Below are 19,218 nucleotides of genomic sequence, written 5' to 3' on the forward strand. Positions count from 1 at the left end.
AGGATACTATGATTAACAAAAATGGACCACAAATTTGTTTTTTTTGGCGGTTTGTCTGTATTCTCTCCTTACTCATGGGTTAGGAGTCACTGAGGTAGTAGCATGATGTAATGGAAGTAGCAGGGCATGGTGTTTGAAGGCAGAGGTAACTAGTCAGAATCCTAATACTAACATTTTGGCCTTCAACAATCTGCATGAGTCTGAGTTTCATCATCATTCAAAATGTAATAATGACAATATTTCAGTGTCGATATGAGGAACAGAAATGTTGAATGCTTTTGAATGTAGTAGGTGCTAAAGTAGGCATTCATAAATGGCGCTTGCTTTTATTATTTTTACTATTATGATTTATGATCATTAGCAGCATCAGCAATATTATTATTGGAAAAATCTAGGTAGGACTAGCATATTCAGCTATCAAAATTCTTTCATTAGCCGTTTGACATCTGCTTATATTGATCAAATGAGAGACAGCTCATGAAATGTTTCCTATCATAATGAAGTTTGATTTTGAGGGACTTTGAGATGGAGATAGACTGATGATACATGGATTTTTGTTTCTGGCCTTTTTTAATGGTTGTCATATGGGACCTCATTGTCCATTGCTCTGGCATCAATTTAAGTTTTGTCCATAGGCATCAATCATCTTTTAAGTGTAAAGATATGTTTAATGAAGCTAATGATGTCTGCTTTCATCTGTAATTAAACTTAACTTTAAGTGGCTGGGCATTACTATGACTCAGCTAAGAGCAATTTTTTGATGGTCGGCAATACAAAGTTCTTTAGGTCAAAAGGAGCTTCCCTAGGCAGAAGATTTTTGCTGTACCCTATGAAATCATCATAAGTAAAAGCAAATTTTCACATAAAAATTAATTCCAACACAGATTTGGGGGTCTTCACACATGATTTTATGAAAATGTTTTTTTCAACGTTTATCAGCTTAAAAATGGCAACTTAATGGATTAACCTCGAGGACATTATGCAAAGTGAAATAATCCAGTCACAGAAAGACAAATACTGTTTGATTCCACTTATATGAGGTACCTAGAATAGTCAAATTCATAGAGACAGAAAATAGAATGGTGGTTGCCAGGGAATCAAGGAGGGAGAAATAGGAATAGTTTAATAAATACAGAGTTTCAGTTGTACCAGATGATAAGAATTCTGTGAATGGGGCCGGGCGTGGTGGCTCACGCCCGTAATCCAAGCACTTTGGAGGCCAAGGCGGGTAGATCACCTGAGGTCAGGAGTTCAAGACCAGCCTGACCAACATGGTGAAATCCCATCTTTAAAAAAAAAAAAAAAAAGTTAAAAAACAAAATAAAATAAAAATAAAAAAGAATTCTGTGAATGGATGGTGGTAATGGTAGCACAACAGTGTGACTATACTTATGCCAAAGAAGTATATGTTTATGATGGTAAATTTTATATTTTGTGTATTTTACTGCAACTAAAAAATTACAATTTAGGCCGGGTGTTGTGGCTCACATCTGTAATCCCAGCACTTTGGGAGGTTGAGGTGGGTGGATTATTTGAGGTCAGGAGTTCAAGACCAGCCTGGCCAATATGGTGAAACCCTGTCTCTACTAAAAAATACAAAAATTAGCTGGGCATGGTAGCACATGCCTGTAATCCCAGCTACTCAGGAGAGACAGACACAAGAATGGTTTGAACTGGCGAGGTGGAGGTTGCAGTGAGCTGAGATTGTGCCACTGCACTCCACCCTGGGTGACAGAATGAGACTCTGTCTAAAAAGAAAAAAAAAAAAACAATTTATATATAGCAGTACATATTAGAATATCACAATAAGATAAGAAATGTGGAAATGTTTAGGCTCATTCTTTATATACATAGGATTGACTTATTTGGTGATCCTTATGATTGACTTATTTGTTTAGAGGGAGGACTGAGTGAGTGCTGAGTGGAGGATGATTTGTGTTTAATGAGAGAGAGAACAGAGAGACAGCAGGGAGAGGAAGAGAGAGAGTGTGTGTGTGTGTCTGTGTGTGTGTGTGTAAAAGAGTGGATAGCATTAGTACTTCTGAGGGCTGAAACAAAGTGGGGAGAATTAAACCTAGTAAAACATGAGAATTCAAAAGAATAGACCAAGTGAGTGATGAGTTAACTTTCCAAGGCCCTCAGACCTACTCCACTGCATTATCAGCCAACATAGTTGGATTGGATCATAGATATTACTGAAAAGTATGAAGTCTCTTTTAAAAACAATCAAGATCTAAAGAGTTGGATTTTTGTTACTCCGAGTGAAGTATGAATTATCTGAAAACAGGGTTCTAAAGAGGTAGCCTGTTTATTTCAGTATCTGGCAAATAAATATATTTTTACAAAACATGAAATACCTATAATAGCATCTGAATCTTTAAGGGTAAAATAATATACTTCAGCCTCTTAATATCTTCACTTCTTTCTTTTATTCTTTTTTTTTGAGACGGAGTTTTGTTCTTCTTGCCCAGTCTGGAGTGCAATGGCACTATCTCGGCCCACCGCAACCTCCACTTCCCAGGTTCAAGCAATTCTCCTGGCCCAGCCTCGCGAGTAGCTGGGATTTTAGGCATGTGTCACCATGCTTAGCTAATTTTGTATTTTTAGTAGTGATGGGGTTTCTCCATGTTGGTCAGGCTGGTCTCGAATTCCTGACCTCAGGTGATCCACCCACTTTAGCCCCCCAAAGTGCTGGGATTACAGGTGTGAGCCACTGCGCCTGGCTTCTGCACTTCTTTCTTGAGGTCAGAGGTCCTGTGTCTTTTGTTTCAGATATTAATAGCTGTAATTAATTGCTATTCTCTCACTTTTTTTTTTTTTTCTTTGCTTTTGAGACAGAGTCTCATGGTGTCACCCAGCTGCAATACAGTGGTGCGATCTCAGCTCATTTTAACCTCTACCTCCTGGGTTCAAGCAATTCTCCTGCCTCAGCCTCCAAGTAGCTGGGACTACAGGCACAAGCTACCATGCCTGGCCAATTTTTTGTGTTTTTAGTAGAGATGAGGTTTCACCATGTTGGCCAGGCGTGTCTTGAATTCCTGACCTCAGGTGATCTGCCAGCCTTGGCCTCCCAAAGTGCTGGGATTATAGGCGTGAGCCACCACCCCTGGCCTCAGTCTTTCACTTTTTTGATTTATGAAATATCAGAATATATGCCAGGTGACTTTTGGTAAACTGTATGTATTTAAGTAATATTTAAATATAAAAAAGCAACTTATTAGCCCTAGTCCCTGGAAACTTGATCTCTGTGTAACATACTTATGTAGTAAATATGTTCATTCAATAAACATATATTAAGTGTTCTCTGCGTGGCTTTGGTCTAGTAGGGTTCTGGGTTTCAGAAATAAGCCATAGTCCTTACCCACAAATAACTTAAATCTGAGAATAAAATTGGAGGGGCCAGTATCAATTACTGTCACCTCAAAAATGGAAAAGGCCATTGGAACAGGCCCACCTTATTTAGTGGTTTTAAATGGTATTCTGGTTTAACTATATACAGTCTGGGACCCATTAGTTGGGGTAGAGGGTAAAGAAAAGGTACTGTGGTATGTTTTCTCCATTTATAAACTACTGACTAATTTATATAGCCTTTTCTCATTTTTACTGGAAAAACCGAGCATTTAGGGAGATGATGGTCTTGTCCAGTATTACTGTTCCTCAGGATGGAGGCTAGAAATGAGGTCTGCTGACTGAATCTATTGTACCTTCCTACTTTATCGCATCTCTTTCTTAAGCCTCCTTTAGATAAAAGTCTCAATTACTTGTGGAAGTCAGTTACACAGTCATCTTATGGGATACTTTTCTTCTTGTAAAATAGCATTTTTTCTTCTCCTTCCTTAGGACAGTGAATTATCATTTATAATTAATAAGGTTTATAATCTTTATCAAAATGTAAGGGAAAGCTTTCTAATTTCTTTTTTTTTTTTTTTTTTTTTTTTTTGGTGAGGCTGGAGTGCAGTGGCGTGATCTTGGCTCACTGCAACCTCCGCCTCCTGGGTTCAAGTGATTCTCCTGCCTCAGCCTTGTGAGTTGCTGGGATTACAGGCGCGTGCCACCATGCCTGGCTAATTTTTTTTGTATCTTTAGCAGAGATGGAGTTTCACCATGTTGGCCAAGCTGGTCTGAATTTGTGATCCACTTGCCTTTGTGATCCACTCCCAAAGTGTTGGGATTACAGGCGTAAGCCACTGTGCCCAGCCCTAATTTTCCCTTTTTAAAAAATGATTGTCCAATTGATTTTTAGCCTTACCTGATACAGATAAATGATTAAAGATACTAGGTCCCAAAACAGTTCTGTTGATTTCCTTTGGGTGCACAGTCAGTAGGTATTATCTGTTTTGTATTTTTATATCTGTGATCCTTTGATGAAACTGCTGTTTTCGTTTTCTTTTTTTCATTTTGCTTCAGTATTCTTGGACTGGATGTGTTTTGATAGGCCAAGTAGGTAACATCAAATAACATCAAACGTATCACTTGGAGTTTGATGCTCTTAAGATATCCTTTTCTAGCTTTGGTCTTACAAATACGTTTTATTCATTAGTTTCTTGGCATCAAATTATACCATCATTCTAACATGTTCTTTTTGGAAGAAGTATTTCAGTATGTCTTTTAGGTAAATTCTAAAATGATACCACAGTATTTGGGCCTTTGTGTTGGATCACTTGAAATCTAATAATACAATTAATTTTTTTATGCAGATCTTTGATGGAAAACAGATTCCACAGAGAATGGTTGATGGATGGAATGCTTTTTTCTTTGATAAAACAGAAGAACTGGTAATTTAAAAATAGTCTTTATGTTGTAGAATGCTCACTGATATGTGTTAGGATTTGTATAATTTAATAATTTTACTTGGGTTTGCTGTCCATATTTTGGATAGTATAGACATTGTTCTGTTCTTTTCTTTTTTTTATATGTAGAAAAAGCGTTTACCTTCACTTGGAAAGAACACAGAATCATTAGGGGAGCTTTGGTTGGGACTGCTTCGTTTCTATACTGAAGAGTTTGATTTCAAGGAATATGTAATTAGCATTCGGCAGAAAAAGCTTTTGACAACTTTTGAGAAGCAGTGGACATCCAAGTGCATTGCAATTGAAGGTAGTAATTTAAGCTGATACTAATTCAGGAATAACCAAAATTTAGCCAAGGAAATTGAGGGAAAAACTGAAATACATTAGGATTTGGAAGATTCTTCCTTTTGATTTGTATCAGTTTTCATCCCTTAATGTGTAATTTTAGAGGAATAATTTGCTGATTTGTATAGTCTGAGTACATGTAAGTATTAGACTTTAGTAATGTCTACTAAGTACATTTTTATGGTACAGTGAATGTAATTCTTAATAATTGATATATTTCTTTTATAGACCCTTTTGACTTGAATCATAACCTTGGTGCTGGAGTTTCTAGAAAGAGTAAGTTTTAAATATAGAGATTCTCTGATTTTAAAACTTTGACACATTAATGTTTGCATTTTTATGGTTTTTTTCTTTCTTTAACAGTGACCAATTTCATCATGAAAGCATTTATCAATGGAAGGAAACTTTTTGGTACCCCTTTTTATCCACTCATTGGCAGAGAAGCTGTAAGTTTACATTATATGAATTGTGAACCTTTTCTTTTTTAAAATAGAACAAGAAACTTAATCCTGTTTCCAAATTGATGATACAGGGAAAGAGATGGTCATAGCTTTGTATATTTTTTCTTATTGCATTTATCATAGCCCATAATGAGATACACATATTTTTAATTTTATTTGTTAAATTCTGTCTTCTCCACTAGACTGTAAACTCCATGAAGACAGGATTCACATCTGTAAGGTTCACCTTTCTATTTCCAGTACATACATAGTGTTTGGCACATTGGATGTACCAAGTAAGCATTTGTTGAGTGAATGAGAGTTAGATAATCAAGACTCTGGATTGTTGAATTTTAGGCGCTGCTCATTGTTCCTCATTTATCTCTAGAAATCTTGGTGAAAATATACACAGAGAAGACAAAAGCAGGGAAAGACTTTATTATTTGTGGGGAGTTCTCTAATTTTTGTATAGCTTTGGTAAGCTGAATTAGATGGCATGGAACGGAGAAGTTTCCTTTTGCCTGAATTGGGTGGCAGAGTGTCACACATTCCCCTTTGTCTCACTCTGGTTTTTGCCTACTTTCTTATGGTTAGGGAGACTACAGGAGGTTTCAACTTCAGAGCAAGAGACTTAGAAGAAATCTCAAGAAAGGGAACAAATGTTATTAGGGTTCTCTTAGACAGACAGCGCTAATAGGAGATATATATGAGTTTATTAAGCATTAACTTACAAGATCTCAAGGTTCCACAATAGATTGTCTGCAAGCTGAGGACCAAGGAGAGCCAGTTCGACTCCCAAAACTGAAGAACTTGGAGTCCGATGTTTGAGGGCAGGAAGCATCCAGCATGGGAGAAAGATGTAGGCTGGTAGGCTAGGCTCATCTTGCCTTTTCAAGTTTTTCTGCCTGCTTTATATTCACTGGAAGATTATTACATTGTGCCCACCAGATTAAGGGCGGATGTGCCTTCTTCAGCCCACTGACTCAAATGTTAATCTCTTTTGGCAACACCCATGCAGACACACCCAGGATTAATAGTTTGTATCTTTCAATCCAGTCAAATTGACACTCAGATTAACCATCACAACAAACATGCATTTACATTACATAGTGAATGTCCTTGAACTTGTTCAGTCCAGTTTCAGGTGTCCACTTTCTTGAGGGTAGAATAAGAAAAGCAGAGAGAAGTCTTTTTTCCCTTGGAGCAATGGTTCTCAGATACTTTCTATTTTCTGTCCTCTTATGGGGGTGATAATAATTACAATGGAGAGAAATAATAAAATTTGAAACAATGCTCAAAAAATGTAAGAACAAAATGACTAAAAAAAGGAAAACTAAACAATAATTTTACCTTTTTTCTTTTTTTGAGACAGAGTCCTGCTCTGTTGCCCATGCTGGAGTCCAGTGGTGAGATCTTGGCTCACTGCAACCTCCGCCTTCTGGATTCAAGCGATTCTCTTACTCCCAGCCTCAGCCTCCCGAGTAGCTGGGATTTCAGGTGCCTGCCATCATGCCTGGCTGATTTTTGTATTTTTAGTAGAGACAAGGATTTCACCATGTTGGCCAGGTTGATCTTGAACTCCTGACCTCAGGTGATCTTCCCGCCTCAGCCTCCCAAAGTCCTGGGATTACAGGCATGAGCCACTGCGCCTGCCCTGATTTTACTAATATTTTAATTGAAATAGAAACAATGAAAAACAGATCAAAACATGTATGATGATACACTGTCAAAGCATTTTATCTGAGAATTGTGAGAATTCCAACTATCTGTGTTTATATATGCGAGTGTTGTATGCAGTCAGACCTTTTTGTTTATTTTTGTTTTTTTGATACAGGGTATTGCTCTTGTGCTCAGGCTGGAGTGCAGTGGTGTGATCATAGCTCACTGCAGCCTTAACGCCTGGGCTTAAGTGATCCTCCTGCCTTTGCCTCCTAAGTGCTAAAATTTCAGGCATGAGTCATCATGCTCAACACCATGTAGTGGCACTTTTTTTTTTTTTTTTTTTTAAAAGATGGAATCTCGCTCTGTTGCCCAGGCAATAATGCAGTGGTGCCTCCCAGGCTGAAGCGATTCTTCTGCCTCAGCCACCTGAGTAGCTGGTATGGCACAGGCATGTGCCACTACGCCCAGCTAATTTTGTATTTTTAGTAGAGACGGGGTTTCACCATGTTGGTCAGTGTGGTCTTGAACTCCTCACCTCAGGTGATCCACTCTTTTCAGCCTCCCAAAGTGCTAGGATTACAGGCGTGAGCCACTGTGCCTGGCTGAGACTTTTTAGTAGAATACTAAATTAGAGTCCTCAGTAAACTGGAAATGTGCCAATTTTAGTTTATGCATACAAATTTTTAGCAATTCTTAATAATGCAATATATTATAATTAGCCCTGAGTTACACATAAATATCAAAGTCTTTGGTCTTGAATGTCATTTGGGGCCTAGCAGAAGGGGCCCATGAGACTGCTAATCATTTTTTGATTTACTTTATTCTCTTTCCAAAGTCAGTATGTAGTATTCCATAACTTGGATATACTAGTTTATCTAACTTTTCTTTTGATGATCTTTTAGGTTATCTTCATTATATCAGTGTTATAACTTACACAGGTTGAGCTTCCCAAATCTGAAATCTGAAACTTACTGAGTACTGACAAGACTCTGAAAGGAAATGCTCATAGGAGCATTTCAGACTTCAGATTTTCTGATTTGGGATGCTCAACTGGCATAAATATAATGCAAGTATTCCAGAATCCAAACACTTCTGACCCCAAGCATCATGTATATTAAGGGATACTCAACCTGTATTGTCGAAAATGTTCTTGTACATAGTCTTTCATGCTTATACCTATTTCACTTATAGTTACTGAGATTATCATAGCATAGAAGATATATTTGCCTTATTTCCTTAAATTAATGAAAGATAAAGAGAAGTGTATTTCTTGTTCTTTCAATTATTTTTCTGCATAATTATATCTTCTTATATATTGACCCATTTTGTCCCTGTTCATCAGCTGTCTTCTGTCATTTTTCTTCCCCATTTAACTTAGATTTTGTCTGCTCTCTATCATATACCCTTTTTTTCTTCTTTTTTTTTTTGAAATGGAGTCTCAGTCTGTCACCCAGGCTGGAGTGCAGTGGTGTCATCCCAGCTCACTGCAACCCCTACCTCCGGGATTCAAGCGATCCTCCCGTGTTGGCCTTCTGAGTAGCTGGAATTACAGGCACAGGCGCATACCACCACACCCAGATAAATTTTGTATTTTTATTAGAGACAGGATTTTACCACACTGGCCAGGCTGATCTCAAACTCCTGACCTCAAGTGATCTGTCCAGCTTGGCCTCCCAGAGTACTGGGATTACAGGTGTGAGCCACTGTGGCTGGCCGTCTAGCATATACCTTAAATTCCTTTGTGCCGCTGTCCTTCCTGTGTACTCTTCTGTATTTTGCCTTATATGAATTCTGCTGTCCACCATGTGGCTCTGCTTGGGTAGCTGTACACTAATGGATAAAAGTCAAAAAGCTAGACAGTTTTAAGTATGTAGTACAATCATAAATGTTTAACCAGCCTCAACTGGACTTTCAGTGCTGTCTGACAGTCATATTTCTTTAGTTACCTTTAGCTCCTATTCTATTAGAACTATTTCAAATTTACTTATTTTACTTAAAATGCAGTATGCTGGCCAGGTGCAGTGGCTCATGCCTATAATCCCAGCATTTTGGGAGGCTGAGGCAGGCGGATCATGAGGTCAGGAGTTTTGAGACCAGTCTGGCCAACAGGGTGAAACCTCGTCTCTACTAAAAATAAAATAAAATAAAATAAAATAAAATAAAATAAAATAAAAAAATAAATAAAGCCTGGTGTGGTGGCGTGCACCTGTAGTTCCAGCTACTCGGGAGACTGAGGCAGGAGAATCGCTTGAACCCGGGAGCAGAGGTTGCAGTGAGCTGAGATTGTGCCAGTGCTCTCCAGCCTGGGCAACAGAATGAGACTCTGTCTCAAAAAACAAAACAAAAAAAATGCAGTATGCCCTGCACTTTGTCCCACCCTTTACCTCTCCCCTTCTCACTCCAGTAGATGCTTTTCCTCTGAGACAGTACATAGTATCAAATAAATAGTCCTTTAGCTTTCTGCTTCTAGATCTATAAATCTGCCTGCATCTGCAGGTATCCTTCCTTTATGAAAGATTAGTTTTTACATATGTACTCCAGATTATTCTGTCTGCTCTGTATCTTCAACCTCTTCATCTGTGAAAAACATTTTCAGTTAAAATACATAAAATGTAATGGCAGATCAACACTGACAGATGAACAGTTGCTATCAATTTGAATGATAGGGAATACTAACTTTGAACTCCAATTAAGTGAACTATTTTCTGCCTCTAAAATAATTATATTCTTATTAGTCAACTTATAAAAAATTATTACTATTAGCATATTTAACATTTCTTCAGTAATATTTTTTGTGGAAATCTGTTATATAAGTACCTATATTACATCTTCAATTTTTTCACAACACCTAAAATATTTACTGCTTGACTCTTTACAGAATAAGTTTGCTCGCCTCAGGTGTAGACCACCCTAACTAGGGTGTAAGGTTAGAGAAAAGTGAATTCAAGCGATAATCAATAATAGAATGGATACAACTTGGTCATTAATTAGAAGTAATAGGTGAAAGAGAAGAAGTTAGGATGCTTCCTAGGTTTCTGTCTTAAGCAACTGGGTAAATTTTTGTCCCGGCAAAAAAATAGGATGGTGATTTTAATTAGTTATATTGATTTATCATTAGTAATGAAGAATTATATCTCTCATCTTTAAAAAAAACACACACACACAGGATGGGCATGGTGGCTCATTCCTCTACTCTCATTGCTTTGGAAGCCCAGGGCAGGAAGATCTCTTGAGGCCAGGAGTTCAAGACCAGCCTGGCTAACATAGTGAGATGCTGTCTCTAAAAAACCAAACCAAACAGCTTCATTGGAATAGAGTCCACATTATGTACAACTCATTGTGCAATTCAGTGGTTTTTTATTAGTATAAATACAGGATTGTGCAAACATCACCACAATTTAATTTTAGAACATTTTTGTCTTCTCTAAAAGAAACGCTTGTCCCTATTAGCAGTCAGTTCTCCTTCCCTCTCTTCCCTTCTTCTCAAACTACTAATCCACTTTTTGTCTCTGTAGATTTGCCTATTTTAGACATTTCATATAAGTGAAATCATATGATATGCAACATTTTGAAACTGACTTCTTTCATTTAGCATGATGTTTTCAACATTCACTCATCCATATATCAGTACTTCATTCTCTTTTATAGCTGAAAAATATTCTATTGTATGGATAGACCATATTTTATTATTCATTCATCAGTTTTTGTACATTTGAGTTGTTTCTACTTTTTGGCTTTTTATGAATAATGCTGTTGTGAATATTTGTATGCAAATTTTTGTGGGAATGTATGTTTTCATTTCTCTTGGTATATACTTAATAGTGTAATTGCTGTGTTATTTTGATAAATTAACTTTTCAAGGAACTGTTTTCTAAAGTGGCTGTGCTACTGTACATTCCCACCAGTAAAATATGGGTTCTAGTTGTTCTGTATCCTCACCAATACTTGTTACTGTCTTTTTAAAGCTATAGCTGTCCTATTGGGCATGTCCCTTATACTTTTACCCTTGAGTTTAGGTAGATTTGAAGACAGCTAAGTGGACATGTTCTCTTGCCTTCTAGAAGGATGGACATCATTTAGGATCAACTAGTCTTTGTGACAGTGCAAAACTAAGCTAAAGTTTAGAAGGATAAGTAAGGTGCAAAGATAATGCAAAAATAAGTTTGGTTGTAAGACCTGGGAAAATTATTTACTTCTTTTTGGCTCCCTACCTTTTCTTTAGGTCTGCTCTTATTTACGTAATACATGTTACATGTTCTTAAAAAGCTGTATTAAATCCAATCATATATTGCTTCTTGACAGTTTGGCTAAGATCAAGTCTAAATTCAGTCATATTTCTTTTTTTTCCTTTTTTTTTTTTTTTTGAGACGGAGTTTCACTCACGTTACCCAGGCTGGAGTGCAATGGCGCGATCTCGGCTCACTGCAACCTCTGCCTCCTGGGTTCAGGCAATTCTCCTGCCTCAACCTCATCAGTAGCTGGGATTACAGGCACACGCCACCATGCCCAGCTAATGTTTTTTTTTTGTATTTTTAGTAGAGACGGGGTTTCACCGTGTTGACCAGGATGGTCTCGATCTCTTGACCTCGTGATCCACCCGCCTCGGCCTCCCAAGGTGCTGGGATTACAGGCTTGAGCCACCGCGCCTGGCCTCTTTTTTTTTTTTCTTTCTTTCTTTTTTTTTTTTTTTGAGATGGAATTTTGCTCCTGTTGCCCAGGCTGGAGTACAATGTCACAATCTCAGCTCACCACAACCTCCACCTCCCGGGTTCAAGCAATTCTCCTGCATCAGCCTCCTGAGTACCTGAGATTACAGGCATGTGGCACCACGCCTGGCTAATTTTGCATGTTTCGTAGAGACGGGGTTTCTCCATGTTGGTCAGGCTGGTCTCGAACTCCCAACCTCAGGTGATTCCTCCGTCTTGGCCTCCCAAAGTGCTGGGATTACAGGCGTGAGCCACTTCACCCAGCAGTTCAGTCATATTTCACATAAACCAGAGAATTGCTTGTTGTTGTTGTTATTTACTTATTTATTTTTATATTTTAGTGACAGGGTTTTGATACTTTGTCGAGGCTGGAGTGCAGTGGCTGTTATAGGCATAGTCATTATGCACTACAGCCTCAAATCCCTGACCTCAAGTGATCCTCCCATATCAGCCTCCTGAGTAGCTGGGTCTATAGGCTTTTGTTTTGTTTTGTTTTTTGAGATGGAGTCTCTCTCCGTTGCCCAGGCTGGGGTGCAGTGACATGATCTGGCTCACTGCAACCTCCACCTCCTGGATTCAAGCAACTCTCCTGTCTCTTCCTTCTGGAGCTAGGATTAAAGGTACACACCACCATGCTCAGCTAATTTTTGTGGTTGTTTTCTTTTTTTTTTTTTTTTTTTTTTTTTTGAGACAGAATCTTACTCTGTCACCCAGGCTAGAGTGCAGCGGTATGATTTTGGCTCGCTGCAGCCTCTGCAACCTGGGTTCAAGCAATTCTCCTGCCTCTGCCTCCTGAGTAGCTGGGATTACAGGCACCTGCCACTGCACCTGGCTGATTTTTGTAGTTTTAGTAGAGACAGGGTTTCACCATTTTGCCCAGGCTGGTCCTGAACTTCTGAGCTCAGCCTTGCAAAGCTCTGGGATTACAGGCGTGAGCCACTGCCTCCGGCCTAATTTTTATGTTTTTAGCAGAGATAGGGTTTCACCATGTTGGCCAGGCTGGTCTCAAACTCCTATTCTCAGGTGATCCCTCTGCCTTGGCCTCCCAAAGTGCTGGGATTACAGGCATGAGTCACTGGGCTGAGCCTACAGGCAGTTTTGTACAGAGAATTCCTTTCCAAAAGTAACCCAATGTAGCAGAAAGCATGAGTTTTGTAGTGAGATAGACTTAGCTCTAAATCTTTTATCTGAGACTTAACTTTTTTTTTTTTTAAACTATGGGTAAATTACTTGAACTTCTTAATCTTAGGTTTCCCATCTGTAAAGTGAGGGTGAAAATAGTATCTACTTTATTGAGATTTTTCTTATTCATCTGTAGCTTCTTTGTATAATGCCATACGAATGTAATTTGGTTAGTACTGTTAGCAACTGTGATGATGATTGTGAATCTTATTTTCATATCATGGTTTTAGTTACAAACTATTTGTTGCTGTTTATTTTCTTTGTAAAAATAAACCATGTTTTCATCTTGGTCTTCTTTCCAATTGAATTTAAAAGATTTTATAGTGATTCTTCCTAGTGAAACTGCATTTTCTCCCTAGGAGTACTTCTTTGATTCCAGAGTATTAACAGATGGAGAACTCGCTCCCAATGATAGATGTTGCCGTGTGTGTGGAAAAATAGGCCACTACATGAAAGACTGCCCTAAAAGGAAAAGGTTGGCAAGTGAATATATATAAACATTTTGAGGAAAATAAATCAGAGGCCAATTTGTAGCTATAATTATGCTCAGAAATGTTTAAGTGAGAAAGTTCAGGATATTAAATTATACCTAAGGTTAAATGTTCATTTGAGTGGAATTTTGTAATATGATAAGATTTATGTATGGTATAATAATATCTTCTAACATTCATTTGTTCATTTATTTATTAATCTCAGGTGTGTGTTTTGTTTTTTTTGAGACATGGTCTCAATGCTGTCACCCAGGCTGGAATACAGTGGTGTAGTCTCGGCTCACTGTACCCTCTGCCTCCTGGGTTCAAGCGATTCCCCTGCCTCAGCCTCCCACGTAGCTGGAATTACAGGCACACATCACCACGCCTGGCTAGTTTTTTGTATCTTTAGTAGACACGGGGTTTCACCGATGTTGACCAGGCTGGTCTCGAACTCCTGACCTCATGATCCACCCATCTTGACCTTCCAAAGTGTTGGGATTACAGGCCTGAGCCACCATGCCCAGCCAGTTTTTTTTTTTTTTTTTTTTTTTTTCTTTAAATTGAAGAAGCATTTCTTGACACCTACTATTTGTTGGAAACTGCTAGAAGCCAAGAAATAAAAGTGACCAAGATACTGGGTTCTTGCTGAGAATCTCAGTCATGCAGACCAATAATTAAAATACAATTAATGGAATTCTTGAGGTATATGCTGTGTTATGCTTAAAGATCTTAGGGAATGTACATCTATGTACCTCCTCAAAAATATATCTATGAATTATAGTATAGGTTCTGTATACTACGGTAGGTCAGGAAGGTCTGTTTCTTTTGTCATCAAGTCTGGCCTAATATGAAAACTTGGAAGTTTTGAAACAGAGCAAACTTCCAGTTTCCATCATTGCTATTTACTGACTATTAAATTTAGTCAAGACACTTACCTTTTCTTAGCCTCAGTTTCTTTTTAAAACTTGAGGTAATAAATATCAACCTCTAAGGATTGTTAAAGGTTTAAAATTTGATATTTAAAAAAACTTTAACATAATGTTGTTTTACAAAACTACTGGAAAACCCAGTTTCTGCCAAATGAGCAGGTATGCCATAAATGTTTGTTCCCTTGCCTCTAAAAAGATGCATGAAATGATGGGCATGTTAATCTTTTTGATATTGTGAGAGTCCTGCATTGTCTGTGACTTACTTAATTTACAAGTCCCTAGCCCCACATTATTGGTATCAGCAGTTTACTGTTTAGACTAAAGAAGAAAGACAGTGAAGAAGAGAAGGAAGGGAATGAAGAAGAGAAAGACTCCCGAGACACTGACCCCCGAGACCTCCACGACACTCGAGACTTTAGAGACCCCAGAGACCTCAGATGTTTTATATGTGGAGATGCTGGACATGTACGAAGGGAGTGCCCAGAGGTCAAGCTGGCCCGTCAGAGGAATAGCAGTGTGGCAGGTAAATAGAAAAGGCCAAACAGTTTCTGACAGAAATGAAGTCATATATTTTGATGTCATGCTAAAGGATCCTAATTCCTCTCTATTGCAAACCTAGTTGTATGATTTTGGACCACCGCGCCTGGCTAATTTTTGTATACTTCTTTAGTACAGATGGGGTTTCACCATGTTGGTCAGGCTGGTCTCAAACTCCTGACTTTGTGATTTGCCTGCCTTGGCCTCCCAAAGTGCTGGGATTACAGGCATGAGCTACCACGCCCTTATAATTTCTTTTTTTTTTTTTTTTTTGAGACGGAGTTTCGCTCTTGTTACCCAGGCTGGAGTGCAATGGCGCGATCTCGGCTCACCGCAACCTCCGCCTCCTGAGTTCAGGCAATTCTCCTGCCTCAGCCTCCTGAGAAGCTGGGATTACAGGCACGCACCACCATGCCCAGCTGATTTTTTGTATTTTTAGTAGAAACGGAGTTTCACCATGTTGACCAGGATGGTCTCGATCTCTTGACCTCATGATCCACCCGCCTCGGCCTCCCAAAGTGCTGGGATTACAGGCTTGAGCCACCGCGCCCGGCTGGTATACCATTCTTTACAAGAGATTTTGTTTTCCTAGAAACGTATTGGAGAAATTATATTTTTTCCCACTGCTGCTATGAGAGAGGGATATCTGTTCATGTTACATTTCACAAAGAATTTTGAGAATTAAATAGTAACCCAAGGAACAGTTTATTGAAAGAAAAAAGAGAACGTTTTAGAAGTGGTGATTTCCAGTTGCTCAGGTTTTTATTGCAGAAAGATTTTGTGTGTGTGTGTGTGAGAGAGAAGGTGGCGGGGGGAGACAGACAGACAGGGTCTTGCTTTTGTTGCCCAGGATGGAGTGCAGTGGTATGATCATAGCTCATTGCAGCTTTGACCTCACGGACTCAAGTGAGCTCCCCACCTCAGCCTCCCAAAGTAACAGGATTACAGATACAAGCCACTGCAGCCAGCCAGAAATTATTTCTCAACTAAATCTGTTGTTCCTTTTGAAAAGCAAAATGGCATTTATTCTTGTGTTTAGGATCAGTGTATTTTTTTCTTGATTTGCTAGATTGAAAAATGGCTTTTAAAAGTAGTTCAGTTGCTACAAGTCCTTCACTAATATACTTGTAGTTTAAAAGTCTAAACTCCCTTCTACAAAAGAAGGGAGTTTACTTATTGTCATTTCTCTGCTACTTTCCTTATCTCTTGATTTTCTTTGTGATGCCTTCTCTTAGCAGCCCAGCTGGTCCGCAACCTTGTAAATGCTCAACAGGTGGCTGGTTCAGCTCAGCAGCAGGGTGATCAGTCCATAAGGACTAGACAGTCCTCAGAATGTGTAAGTACTCTGTCTGTCAATGTGTTAGTCTTTGAGTGATAGTGTTTTCTCTCAGGCTGGCAAATAGAATCTTCCAGGTTACATCATGCTTTGTATAAATGTCCTTGCTAGGCACATAGATGGAATGGGTATTCCTTTTGGAATAATGTAGATCTGGGTTCCTGTCTATATACAAGCTACTTAATTTACATGAGCCTACTCTTCAATTGTAAAATAACTACCTAATAAGATGGATTAAAAATAAGATAATAACTTTGAGGTTTCAGACTTTGCTTAATGGAAAGATATCAGTACGATTAATAAAAATAGACATAAAAATTGAGATATTATAGGCATTTAGTGTTGTTAAGGCAGTATATACATGGCATTTTGCTTATGTGAAACTTGTGTCTTCTCATAGCTTGACATATTGATACCCAGTGAAATACACCCTGTAAAAAAACAATATTGAATGAGAATTAAGACTCATAAGTTTATTTTATTTATTTTTTCCTTTTGTTGAGATAGAGTCTCATTCTGTCGCCTAGGCTAGAGTGCAGTGGTGCGATCTTGGCTCACTGCAACCTCCTTACCCCTGGGATCATACAATTTTATGTCCATCTCCTGAGTAGCTGGGAGTCTAGGTGATGCCACCACAGCTAGCTAATTTTTGTATTTTTAGTAGACACGGGTTTTACCATATTGATCAGGCTAGTCTTGAACTCCTGACCTCAGGGGATCCACCTGCCTTAGCCCCCCACAGTGCTGGGATTACAGATGTGAGCCATTGTGGCCAGCCCACACATAAGTTTAATATTAAGTTTGCTGAGTTGCTTTTAACCTTTGTGTAAGTCTGCATTCACCTTGTACTTCTTAAATTAATTAATAATTACTCTAAATAGCACTCTAAATCTGACATAATGTTCAGCGCTTTACACTTAGCAAATTTAATCTTTCGAGTGGCCATGTGAGGTAATGGTATTAGGTATTAGTGTAATCAAATTTTATATATTGGGAAACTGAGAAAAAGAGATTATACAATCAAACCGAGGTCTTTCTGGTTTCAAATCTGTTAATCGTTTAACATGCTAATTCTAATATGATTTGTGTCTTAGAAAAAACTCTTAGAGTATTTGAAGAGTATTAGGGAGAATCTTTGGAAAATATTTAGGAAATTTTCCACCCTCACCTTACACACTTGAATACCTATTATATGCCTGATGCTTTCATAAACAACAATCACATTTAATGTAGTTAACGTTTGTTGAGTGTAAACTATGTGCTATACATACATTCATTCTTTGTGATTATATTTCAAAACTATGGAAAATAATAAATATCATTGTCAGGCTTTAACAGTTTTTAACATTGTTATTTTAGCTTAATTAAAAAGTTACCCTCCGTTGAAACCCCTGAACATTCTTCTTCAATCCCGTTCCTATCTTAAAACCTCAAAATCTCAAAACCTGAGGCAAATTCTGATTATACTTTTATAGGTAAAGGAACCGAGTTTTAAGTTTCGAGCCTGAGGTCAATAGACACCTGGAATCAGAACATGAACCCTCAGGCTCTCTGTAACCAAAATTTATGCTCTAACCATTTTTCTGTGCTGCCCTAATTTTCATTTTCTGCCTCTAGTCCTCACATTTTTCTCGCCTTTGCTTTTGGAAAGAGTATCTAATGGACATTGCTATTCTGATGTCTAATAATTAGCACCTGAACATGTCTAAAATGTAGTTAATCTTTCCTTCCAACCCGCAGGTCTTGCCTCTTTTTCCTGTGTTTTATATCTCATTGAATGATCTATTTTCTATCTCATTTCCAAAACTTTTCCCACTCCTTCAACCTCTATATCCAGTCACTAAGTCTTATTGTTTCTGCCTTTTAAAAAGCTGAATGTGGTGCCTCACTCCTGTAATCCCAGCACTTTGGGAGGCCTAGGTGGGCAGATCACCTGAGGTGAGGAATTGAGACCAGCCTGAATAACATGGTGAAACCCCATCTCTACTAAAAATACAAAAAATTAGTTGGACGTGGTGGGACAACCTGTAATTTTAGCTACTTGGGGGACTGAGACAGGAGAATTGCCTGAACCTGGGAGTTGGAGATTGCAGTGAGCCAAGATTGCACCACTGCACTCCAGCCTGGGCAACACAGTGAGACTCTGTCTCAAAAAAAAAAAAAAAAAGTATCTTAACAGCCATTTGCTTCCCTCTATCCCTGTTTATATTTCCTTAGCCTAGACTACTGTCATCTCAGGACTGCTGTATATAGCAGCCTCCTAATCAGTCTCAGCAGCCTTTTAGTTTTATTTATTTATTTATTTATTTATTCATACATTTATTTTTGAGACAGGGTCTTGCTCTGTTGCCCAGGCTGGAGTGTGGTAGCACAATCACAGCTCACTGCAGTCTCGACCTCCCAGGCTTAGGTGATTCTCCCATGTCAGCCGCCAGAGTAGCTGGGACTGCAGACATGTATCACCACATTTGGCTGATTTTTTATTTCTTGTAAAGATGCAATTTCGACATGTTGCCCTGGCTGGTCTCAAAATCCTGAGCTCAAGGGATCCGCCTACCTCAGCCTCCCAAAGTGCTAGGATTATAGGCTTGAGCCACTGTGCCAAGCCTGTCTTTCATCGGCCTTAAAAAAAAATTCTCTATTTTATTCTTACTAAACCACAATAATCTTTCTAAAGTGCATATTGACCATGTTCCTGACCTGTTTAAAACCCTTCAGTGAGGCCGGGCGCGGTGGCTCAAGCCTGTAATCCCAGCACTTTGGGAGGCCGAGGTGGGTGGATCACGAGGTCAAGAGATCGAGACCATCCTGGTCAACA

General features: G+C 38.6%; 1 protein-coding gene and 1 long non-coding RNA gene across 11 annotated transcripts in view; both read left to right on the forward strand.

Annotated features, from left to right (window-relative positions):
- The window catches only part of TUT4 (terminal uridylyl transferase 4), a 135,606-nt gene that overhangs the window by 103,200 nt on the left and 13,188 nt on the right, over positions 1 to 19,218 (forward strand). For 6 of the 10 annotated variants that reach the window (XM_032296999.1, XM_032296995.1, XM_032297003.1 and 3 more), the window contains 7 exons: positions 4,698 to 4,775; positions 4,920 to 5,097; positions 5,364 to 5,411; positions 5,499 to 5,581; positions 13,485 to 13,600; positions 14,830 to 15,050; positions 16,300 to 16,400. In XM_032296999.1, the coding sequence (XP_032152890.1) occupies positions 4,698 to 4,775; positions 4,920 to 5,097; positions 5,364 to 5,411; positions 5,499 to 5,581; positions 13,485 to 13,600; positions 14,830 to 15,050; positions 16,300 to 16,400 (825 nt within the window). The remainder of the gene's footprint in view (positions 1 to 4,697; positions 4,776 to 4,919; positions 5,098 to 5,363; positions 5,412 to 5,498; positions 5,582 to 13,484; positions 13,601 to 14,829; positions 15,051 to 16,299; positions 16,401 to 19,218) is intronic. The other 4 variants (XM_032297000.1, XM_032296997.1, XM_032297002.1 and 1 more) reach the window with 2 other exon arrangements.
- Positions 1,480 to 2,009, forward strand: LOC116564042. Its single transcript, XR_004274698.1, has 2 exons — positions 1,480 to 1,519; positions 1,656 to 2,009. It is a non-coding gene; the product is annotated as an uncharacterized LOC116564042 (long non-coding RNA).

Source organism: Sapajus apella, unplaced genomic scaffold (assembly GCF_009761245.1).
Source record: "Sapajus apella isolate SASKATOON/1434 unplaced genomic scaffold, GSC_monkey_1.0 scaffold36, whole genome shotgun sequence".
NCBI classification, from domain to species: Eukaryota; Metazoa; Chordata; class Mammalia; order Primates; family Cebidae; genus Sapajus; species Sapajus apella.